This window comes from Hesperophylax consimilis, chromosome 13 (genome assembly GCF_061612785.1).
Source record: "Hesperophylax consimilis isolate HC1 chromosome 13, BYU_Hcon_1.0, whole genome shotgun sequence".
NCBI lineage: Eukaryota > Metazoa > Arthropoda > Insecta > Trichoptera > Limnephilidae > Hesperophylax > Hesperophylax consimilis.
The window spans coordinates 11,602,950-11,613,987 of record NC_142848.1 but is presented as its reverse complement, the minus strand read 5'-3'; the positions used below and the strand labels follow the sequence as shown (position 1 = coordinate 11,613,987).

The 11,038-nt window shown below is 32.4% G+C and overlaps 2 protein-coding genes across 2 annotated transcripts; both read left to right on the top strand.

Annotated features, from left to right (window-relative positions):
* The first annotated feature begins 2,502 nt into the window (after positions 1-2,502).
* On the top strand, positions 2,503-3,566 carry LOC149418437 (uncharacterized). The gene is made up of 3 exons (XM_089638493.1): positions 2,503-2,575; positions 2,972-3,234; positions 3,430-3,566. Exons 2-3 carry the CDS (start codon positions 2,972-2,974, stop codon positions 3,488-3,490), a joined length of 324 nt encoding a protein of 107 aa, XP_089494619.1. The 5' UTR covers positions 2,503-2,575; the 3' UTR covers positions 3,491-3,566.
* A 4,583-nt stretch (positions 3,567-8,149) lies between these two features.
* Positions 8,150-8,662, top strand: LOC149418436 (uncharacterized). Its single transcript, XM_089638492.1, has 2 exons — positions 8,150-8,412; positions 8,593-8,662. Exons 1-2 carry the CDS (start codon positions 8,150-8,152, stop codon positions 8,651-8,653), a joined length of 324 nt encoding a protein of 107 aa, XP_089494618.1. The 3' UTR covers positions 8,654-8,662.
* Positions 8,663-11,038: the final 2,376 nt, after the last annotated feature.

Here is an 11,038-nt window from a genome sequence, read left to right as displayed (position 1 = left end):
TTGACATTTAACCGAGGTTCAGTGACAGACAAAACGTTGCGCTTAATTATAAGGCTTTTGTTGCTATCTCACAAATATTGCCTAGTGCCTTTTAGACCCCTAATAACCATCGATGATGGATTTAGTCAATATGGTATTGAAATAAGGTTTTATTTGTCGAAATGGCTAGATATCCTGGAGGAATGCCCTAGGAAGACATGACGCAATAAAAAGTATCAAATGCACGAATCGGGTAATGTCGGGAGTTGAAATTACAGAAAAATATGATTGAAGCAAGGGATGTGTGCTAAAACAGAGATATACTGGGCTCCATTCTCTCTCTGCTTACGAAGAAATTATAATTATAATTATACTTACTTTTTGGTGAAGAAATTTCACGGTGATGAGAAACATATCTGTTATCTTGTAAAAAGTTAAAAGTTTATCTTGAATAAATTATTTTTTCATTATGCCCTGAAGATGTTGCGGTTGTAAAGAAAGTAGAAGGCAAATTTTTTGGTTCTACAAAGTTAATAAAACAAAGTATTTAACTTTGAATCAAAATATACCTCGATATTTTTTAGTCAACATCATAGTAGCACCAAGTCTAAAACTCCCATTCAGTTAATGAAAAATGAATATAAATATTTCTGGATGGAGGATTAAAATTTAAAATCCAAAAAAAAAAAAAAAAAACTCTATCTTATATTGAAAACTGTAATAATTGAAAATAATTGCGTCGACTTTAAAACCTGTAGACTACAGATCAGCTTCATGCATCTTACTGAATTTAAATTAAACTGCCACGCTCACCCCCAGATTCCTACTCGGATACGCACCCCTCATATCTCTTTCCTTCCCGGAATCCTCTCTCCTTGATTTCCTTAAAAGAATTTCCACGCCGCCTCCCCAAGGATGACGAAGGTCCTAAAGGGAATTATTTTCCACAAGGACTCCTCTGTGGAGCTATTGGATTAAAAAAATCACAATTGATATTGATACGGAAATGGAAAAGAGGTCCCGAAGAAGAGATGCCGAAACATCCAGCATTGATAGTAGAATATATTAAATATTAATAAATTTAGGTGGTGGTAATTAATGAATTAGTAACAGTTGATGTAGTACTTCCTCGTACCATGTTAATATTGCGGAAATCTCGATAGTTTTTTCACTAATTTATAGTAAACTAGTGGAACTCTTCATCATGTGTGATTCACAAAAGAACATAATAAAAAAATAATATTCATATAACGCTATGTAATTATTTCATGAACCAGGAAAAAATAACTATGTTTTATTGTGCCGTTCAATCAACATCTATATACAAAAGAATTTTCATTGATTTGGTATTTATATATAAAATTCTAAATTATTTAGTTGATAGGTATTGCTAGAATTGATAAGCTTCAGGGAAGTCAGGATTTATTTCAGTGCAGAAATTTTGGGACTAACTACCGTACGTATTCCTCTTTGCCCAGAATACTAATGGAGGGAAACAATTTTACCAGGTCAGTGGACATCTTCAATTTATCTTTAAACAACTATAAAATGTTGTTAATAAAGCAATTCAGTTATGTAAAATAAATAATTTATATTTTATAATATTGATATGTAAAAGCCCGAAAAGGGGCGTTAATTAATACATAAATATATTGAAAATGTACTTCGTCAGTAGTATTCGCTGAGTTGTTAAATTGCTTCTCGGGAAGAATTTTGTTTAATAATATTATAATTCAATACTTTTTCATATAAAAACTTTGTACGTCTTTACGTTACAAATGAAAACTATGAGAAACCTAAGCTATAAATAAAGCATCACAATGTGAGGATGATTTTTTCGCATTGAATTCACAAAAAAACAATATTTGCCATTTAATTCAACCTCACTGAAAATAACATAAACAGAAGTTACAAATAAGTTTGATTTGCGAGCGATTTTAATTTTTTTCCAAAACTGTGGGTACCACCTACGTAAAATAACCGTCTTCGATTCATTAAAAACTAATTATTTTTTTATTTCTAATTAAAAATAAAGTACAATGTATCACATTGTATACATTTAAAATATATTACAATTGACCATAAATAAACAGAAAAAACAAGGCACGTATTAACCGTTTACTTACAAATATATAAATTTCTTTCCTTAACTAAACGGATAAAACTATCCAGGTGAATTAAATTCCAATGTTCACCATTCAAATTTAAATTATTAAAGTTAATCGTAATTATAAAAGGGTTTTTTTAATAGTTTTAAAGTAAAAACTTTATTTTTATTATGCTTTCTAAGTCATCAAATAAGAGTTTTTGCATTTTTTATACGTCCCAGGCCAGGATAATATTTTCCTTATCATTTTGAGGATGTTCACTGCCAATCTCTGACGTAAGCTAAAAGTGTTAAAAGTAAGCTTATCGGCAAGGACCTGTTATTAGAAGAGTTCCTCCCAGTGTGAAGTAGCAGCTGACTCTCTCGCGGATCTGAATATAAAAAGCGTTGAAAATTAGTAACAGGTATCATTATCTCATTAGACGTTCCCAGGATCACTTCCAAACTATATTTACAATTTTTTGGTGATTTACGAGCATTATAATAAAGGTGAGTTTCCTCAATCTGAGTACATATTACAACCTTTTTCAAAATAAAAATAAAACTTAATTTCTGAGTTGGCACTGTGTGAAATAATATTTTCTATTTGAAGTTTTGTGTACATTTTAATCTTCTGTGGTCATTAATATGGTGCACTTTGTAAATGGAATCTGAATCAAGTAAATCTTTTTAAGAATGTAAAGATCTTTCGGTATTTATAATTAATTTATATTTCAATACAAAATGTAGAGCGCAATTAAAAAAAAACTTTTTACACTAAATATTGTGACTATTATTTCATCTCTGGCAACAAAAATTAAGCCTTTTTTAAATTTCACACTTTCTTACTCGCCGATGATTTCAGAAAAATGATTAATGTGTATTTAATTAAATTTCTTTCGCTAGATGAAGCTTGCTATCCTCGCCACATTCCTGTTGATCGAAGCGGTCTCTGCCCTCCCCGTCGTGGAGGTGAAAGAGGGAGAGACCCATCAGCTAGTGAGGAGTGAGGGTGAGGGTGCAGTGGGAGTGCCATCTCCTCCGGGGCAGGCAGAGGGAGAGCTGCAGCAGGCAGGAGGGGACGACCTGAAGACTGACGCCACCTTCTGGGGTGGTTGGGGCGGCTACAGGAGATACGGATACGGGGGATGGGGCGGATATTACAACCCGTAAGTACCTGTTAAACTTGATGTATTCTGTTTGTAAATCAAAATTCACCAAAACCTCTGTAATCACACCACAATAAAATTATTATTTCACGTTTCCCCCTAATATGTAATATTCTAGTTTATCCTTACTTAGAGCGTTTGAGAGAAATAACTATTTGAAATTCCCAACATAATTTATTATTTATATTGTTTCAGCTACTACACCACCCATTACTATCACAGCTACCCTATCTACTACTACAACAACTACTGGTAAAGAAGAATTAGAAAAACTGAAGATGATAAAATTAAGAAACTATTCACCGCATCTTGGCGTTACCATCGTTATCCGATCATTTGTTTGGATGCAAGTTGCAGGAGTTTCAATTATTGCATTTTGATTTTTAATATATTAATACATATGTATTAAACATTACTGAATTCCGACTGCCAACCAATCTATTTTAAGTTAATTATAATCTGTATAATATAGTTTATTGTGAAAAGAATACTCATAAAATGTGATTAAATAATAAAAATATATTTTGATAAAATGGATTTTCTTTGTTCATGTAACATTTTGTATTTAACAAACTTCTATTGGTTTATCTCAGCAGTGTTTGAGACTTTTCGAAAGCGACTATCAAGAATCTATTGAATGAGCGACAATAAATATTTCGTCTATAAAATTATTTTATACTTCAATTTTACTGAAAGAAAGGCAACATTAAATAACATGAGAATATTTGAACTACTCCTACTAGACTAGTGGAGAATTGAACCACAACTTCAAATAAGTGTAATAATGAAATAAAGTGTTTTCATTTCAAGAGTAAGAACGCTCTTATTATCACCTACACATATGATAATCGATTTTACAATGTTTTCTTAATTAATTTCGTAGATAAAATAAATACGGAAAATTTTCCCTAATCCCAAGTTGCTAATATATAAATCCAAGGCCTATAATTCATATGGCAAAGTAAAACACAGGAATACATGAGGAAGTATGCATATACTTAACACAACCTTTAGAAGTACGATATACCCTGTATTTACATCATATTGGGAGGCAGAGGAAATGAAGTGATCGGTGAAAGAACTATTACGAAAGAGCAGTTTTGAAAGGAAAACAATGTTAATGCAGTGGGCAGTAATAAAAAGGACACTTAGATTTAGACGTGTACAGCGAATGGACAGAGACATTCAAGAAGAATATTGTAGATACATGCCAGTTAGATCCTGGAAGGAGTCCCGGGAGGGTAGAACGGTCAAATCGATATGCTTAACCCGCGACTGGTGACGCATATGTCTGTGAGACCGAGTTGGAAACGTTCCCGATCGACTGTAAATCCCGCGACGTATTTGCTTGAAACTGGTCAGTGAGACCGGCATGCCAAAAGACGAGTACCTAAGTGAAATGATATGGTTAGAATCTGATTTTTTTCTAAGAGTTTCTTATGTCTAAGTACTACCCAAGGCTGATTTGAATAGAATTCGTCATGATTGTTTTGGTTTTACATTTTTAAGGGACATGAAAAAACATTGTCATTTTAGTGTCTACGTAAGAATAACGTAATTATTAATAAACTGGGTTTTCTAAAATACCTATTTTTTATGATTAAACGAATGAGTACTTTTGTAATTAAATTTCATACATTTCCAGAGGTTATGAATTATTGGAAAAAATCAACTTGAAAATTAAGGTCCCTGAGACCGGCGTCACCAAATATATTAGTCAATTTCGTGTCACAACTGGCGGGTTAACATATGACGAGTTTATATCGACTTTCCGAGTCTTTCAATTCTATGAGCTTCGTTAGTCTGCTTTCGTTCATTAATAAGCTAGTAATTTTGCATAATGAACGACATTATACAAATAGTTGTGTGTGAATATTGAAATTTAACCTAAGCTCAATTTAACTATGCAGGTTTTGTCTACGGGCTGTCAGAATCATATGCTGACCGTTCTCGCAAATAACCTAACCTAACAATCTATGACGGATTTATTCAATCTGGTGTTGATTTATTCAATCTGGTGCAATTGTGCTGGGTGTTTTTGAGGGATGTTCTCTTAAGACATGACGCAATCAAGATGATCAAATGCTTGAATTGGGTAGTATAAATAGTTGAAATAACAGAAGAGTATGAACCATATTCATTATGTAAGATTTTCACGGCCAAAAGTATTTTTGTTATTTGTTTTTGGGGTATTATGCCGTGTTGCGCTAACTCCTTCTTTAGCCAACGTTTCGGACAGCATTGCAGGGTCCATCATCAGGGCAGATGTGTTATTTGAGGTTGTGTTAAAATGTGAGCTTATGTATGAGGTTGTGATACCGTGTTGCCAGCTCCAACCCTCTGAGCTAACATTAACGTATCATTTTTTTATTTAAAGTGGTTTTCTTCGCAACACGGCATAATACCCCAAATACAAATAACAAAAAAAAACAAATTTATTATGGTTGAAACAAGGCGTGTAGGTTAAAACAGAGATAAAGTGGGTTCTATTCGATCTCTACATACATCTGCCAAGAAATTGCATGATGATTAGAAGCATAAATTTTTTTTTTTTAATTTTAAACGTTTGCCTAGTCGAAAATATTTATAATTATTTATTTATTCATTTCTTACCCTGAAAATGTTGCGGTTGTCACAAAACTAGAAGGTAATTCGTGTTTATTATTTGTTATATAAAAAAAAGAAAGTATTTAAATTATTTCTCAATAAAAAACACCAAGAGTTAACATAATAGTAGCACCTGGGCTAAAACGCCCTTACATTAATAAGGACGGGTTGTTTTACAGAATTTGAACAATTCATCAAATTTCAAAGTTGATTTTCAAGATACGTAAAGGTTCTATTCAAGATCAATTAATATATCATAATTGGCCAGGGGCTAACCAAAACTGAAATAATAACAGAACTTGGATAGAACATGAAAAGCAACTTTAAAATTTGATGAAAGATTCAAATTCTGTGAAATAACCCGTCCTTAACGAAAAAATTAGTCTGGAGATCATACCCACCCCTCATATATTTTCCTTCCCGGAACCTCCTCTCCTTTATTTCCCCTTTAATACCCTCCACACAGCATCCCCAATGATGATGTTGTTCTTAAGGGAAATTATTTTCCACAGGACCTACTGTGTGGAGCTTATTTTTTTTAAATACCCAAATGTAATTGAAACTGAAATTGAAAAGATGTCTCTTCGGCATATAGTAGTGATGGATGACTACAATAAACGTTGATTCATTTAGGTGATAGGCATAAATTGAGTAGTCACAGTTGAGGTAGTACCCTCTCGTACCATTATTGTAAAAATCTCTATAGTTATTGCACGAGTTTATAGTAAAGACGTCAAACAATATTTGATTGTCCATTAGCGGCTGGAATTCTTCGCCGTACATGATTCATACAAGAATTTCACTAAGAAAAACAATATTTACATAATTTAGGAAGCAGGAAAAAATCAAGATTAGGATTTTTTGTGCTTTTCGCTTTACGTCTATATTAAAAAAAGCCGAGGCAATGGCGTGCACTGGAAAAAAAATTATGCTTGTATTTTACAATGTTATTTACATTTCATTCAGCTACACACGAAACAACAGAGACAGAATTTACGAACAAGACTGTTTTTAAGACTGGTAACATTAAACAAAACCGTCAGTACTTACTAAGCCGTTTAATTTCAAACCAATAACTATATTATTTTACTAATTTCAACACAATCGAATAAAATTAATCGAGTTTCATGTCAGTGATCGATTCATTAAAAACGAATCAACTTAGTAAAAATGTAGGGCGATGTTATAATTTATATTACATTAATTCACACTTTAGGCGCGTTAACGCGTTAGGTTATTTAAATTAATATTTAATTTTGGAATAACTTAATATGTAAAACCTCAAAATATTATTTTAATCATATATTCATTTTTAAACATAATATTAGCGGTTTTCAAACGAAAATTTGAAACAGAAAAAGACAAGGTCGCATCTAGGACTTAAACCCAGCACCATCGCATTAGAACATATTATATTGGGTAGAGCAGCCTAGATGCGACCGTAAATTTTTTTAATATTTTTTTTGTTTCAAATTGTCGTCAATTATCTTCAATTATAAAATATTTCATTTATTTTTAAAAAAAGCAATGTGATTTACATGTTTTACATGTGTACCACAAGTTTATATTATTCCTAACTATAAAAGTTAAATTTCTTGTAGAATATGAAAGTAGGTACATAGGCATACATAGGAAAGGTGATTTTTTTATATTAAGATATTTCCCAGCCTAGGCTGCTATTTTCTATTTTATTATTTTGGCGGCGTTTTTTGCCAGGCTGTAACGTTAGCTAAAAATGTTAAACATGAACACATTAGCAAGGATCAGTTGTTAGAGGAGTTCTTCCCAGTGTGACGTAGCAGCTGACTCTCTCGCGGATCAGAATATAAAAGCTGTGAAAATTGTTGACCGGTATCAATATCCCATTAGAAGTTCCCAGGATCACTTCAGAACTTTATTTCCAATTTGTTGGTGATTTACTAGCACTGTAAAAAGGTGAGTTCCTCCAAGCTAAGTATATATTACAACCCTTTTCAAAAATAAACTGTTCTGTTAAGTTCTGAGATGCCATTGTATGAAATAATATGTTACGTTTAAATTGTTGTGTACATTTTAATCCTCTGTATTTCCTTAAACTGAATTTAGTAAATCTAATTTGGAATATTAATATCTTCTTTTATTTATTACCTTCAAAAGAAAAAGAAAAAAAGTTGACAGCTTACAGTGTAAATTTAAAAAATTACTTTCATTTTTTATACGAAATATTGTGACTATTATTTCATCATAGACAAAAATGAAAGCATTGTATTGGCCGATGATTTAAGAAAAAAACTAAATCATTTGTATTTTATTAAATTTCATTCGCCAGATGAAGCTCGCAATCCTCTCCACCTTCCTGTTGATCGCAGCGGTCTCTGCCCTCCCCGTCGTGGAGGTGAAAGAGGAAGAGAGCCAGCAGCTAGTGCAGGGCGAGGGTGAGGGTGCAGTGGGAGTGCCATCTCCTCCGGGGCAGGCAGAGGGAGAGCTGCAGCAGGCAGGAGGGGACGACCTGAAGACTGACGCCACCTTCTGGGGCGGTTGGGGCGGCCACAGGAGCTATGGGTACGGGGGATGGGGTGGATATTACAACCCGTAAGTACCTTCCTGATTTATTCTATCTGTAAAACAAAACATACGGAAATACCACTACAAAGTGCTTACTCCCCATCTCGCCCCGAATATTTAATATTAGAGTGTATCCTACTACTCGGTGCTTTTGAGGGAAATAAGTGTTTAAATTCATAATATAATTAATTATTTGTCTTGTTTCAGCTACTACACCACCCATTACTACCACAGCTACCCTACCTTCTACTACAACAACTACTGGTGAAGAAAAGAGAAAAAAACGATAAATATTTATGTTTGCAACGATTATAATAATTTTCATTCCTCTCCATCGCATTTTGACATTATCAAAATCGGATAATTTATTTGGATGCATTTTGATATTGATTAATGATAAGTACGAGTTTAAAACATTACTGAATGCCGACTGCCAACTAATTTACCTTAAGTAAACTATGATTTGTATAAATATACTTTTATTTAGTGTAAGTAAAATGTATTAATATTTTTTTTTTAATAAAAAATATTTTATTATGATTTGAAGTTTTCTTTGTTTTCTGTATTTTGCCAATATTATTATCATGATTTATTTTTGTGATATTATTCCGTGTTGTGCTACCTCACACAGAGCGTCACAGTGTCCATCATCAGATTATATGTGTAATTTCCTATTAACACATCTGCTCTGATGATGAATAGCAATTATCTTGGTTCAACGTACACTTTCTTTCTTTTTATTACTATTACACATATGTTTATCAGTTAAAATTGAACCTTTCTCATTCCAGGAATCAATAAAATGTAAGTTACAGGTACTTTAACCATGTATAGTTTAATAAACCTAATCAATTGATCACAAAATTTCTTCAGTGTTCAAGACTTTTTTGAAGCAACCATTACGAAGCTATTGCAGTGTCCAATATATGACAAATTATTCTCAATACACCTCAATCGTTTATTTATACTAGGTTTTTACAAACGATCTCACTTACGTGAGATCAATCCAGTTATAAAAACTCAGTTAAAACTCAGTTATCTCATTTAATAATGTGACAGTAAGACGAACTAAAACGTATTTTGGGCTTCTGTTGTAAAATGGATAATTAATAAATTTTAGCAACAAGAAGATTATTTCATACTTATTATTTTTACAAATAATTGAATCAAATTGAAAACATTTAAATTCCTCCTACTAGACTTGACGAGAATTGTATCCACAACACTATGCATTAGCGTGGCAATAAGTATGTTGACTGTCTTGTATGCATTTGTCTATGTTTTGTATAGCTTTGTGTTAAGTAGTCCCTTAAAATGTTACTCTTCCATGTCTATTTGATTGTAAATTTCCGTTATATATGTCTCGGTGCATAATTAATATTGTGACCTGCTGACAAACTGTGCTTGCAGTTTAGTGGGTGTTTATATTAAAGAATTTAAAAAAAAAATTATAAACCCGACACTTTAAACCTCTCGGCTAATAAGTGTAATCATGAAATAAAAGGTTATTGTTTTAAGAGTAAAAACGCTCTTATTATCCACCCACGCATAAATCAAATAAAAATATTTTTTTCTAAATTACTTTGGTAGACAAAAAAATAAGGGAAAATTCCCCAATCTGCTTTACTTAAAAAATAGTATTATCCATGGGCCGAATTCATATGGCAAAGTAAATCTCACGAGATTAGCAATAAATAGACGGTCAACACAACCTATGGCAGTATCACAATCCTATTTGCGACGTGTTGGGTGCGGAAGGAAGATCTGAAAAGAAAGCAATGCTAATATAGTGAAACAGAATAAAAAGGATACCTAGATTTGAATTATAGAGCGAATGGACGCTCCGGAATTAAAGGATAATATGCTAACAGATTTCAGTAGAAATGGATGGAGGAGTCCTGAAAGAAAGCCCTGAGTAGAAATTTTGCGATTGCCAGAATTGCTCTCTGCTTCCCTCCACCAAGAAAATTAAGTGATGATTAGATAGTTTACAGAAATCCTAAAATAAAAAACACACTTGCTATGCCGTACAAAGGTGTACCTAGTCGAAAATATTTACAATTAATTTTGTTTAAATTTGTCTTGCACTAAAAGCTTCGCGGTTGTGACACAACTCGAAAGAGTTTTTTTGTTATTAAAAATGAATAAAATAAATGTATGAAGTGATTTAATTTTTATTAAAAATTACATACCTGTTTTTGATTTAATTTCATTGCGCCTTGACTAAACCGCTCACACATTTTGTGAAAAATTCAAGTTAAAATTTCTAGGTTCGAGGATAAAAAAATCTGGATATGAAAATCTTGAAAATGCATTATATTGAAAAGAGGTTTTATTAATAATATTTGTGCAGAGTTTAAAATAATCCAGACTACATTCATGGATCTTACCGCTGTAAAGCGGGAGATTCCCTTCTTGAATTTAAATACCCAAATTATATTCAATTACCTAAATGGTATTGAAAACCCCGAATGGTATTGAAACACCCAAATGGTATTCAAATACCTAAATGGTATTGAAACTAAAAAGCAAAATAAGTGTATTCGGCATCCAGCATTGTTAATTGATTATATTTAATTTTGATTAATTAAGGTTAGTTAGGTTCATTGGTTAGTCACAGTCAACGTAGTACCCCCTCGTAACATGTTGATAT

Excerpts from the sequence above, each read along its gene's own strand:
- LOC149418437 (XM_089638493.1), top strand. The coding sequence starts at position 2,972 with ATGAAGCTTGCTATCCTCGCCACATTCCTGTTGATCGAAGCGGTCTCT. Across the intron at positions 3,235-3,429 it reads TGGGGCGGATATTACAACCC|CTACTACACCACCCATTACT; the intron begins GTAAGTACCTGT and ends ATATTGTTTCAG.
- LOC149418436 (XM_089638492.1), top strand. The coding sequence starts at position 8,150 with ATGAAGCTCGCAATCCTCTCCACCTTCCTGTTGATCGCAGCGGTCTCT. Across the intron at positions 8,413-8,592 it reads TGGGGTGGATATTACAACCC|CTACTACACCACCCATTACT; the intron begins GTAAGTACCTTC and ends GTCTTGTTTCAG.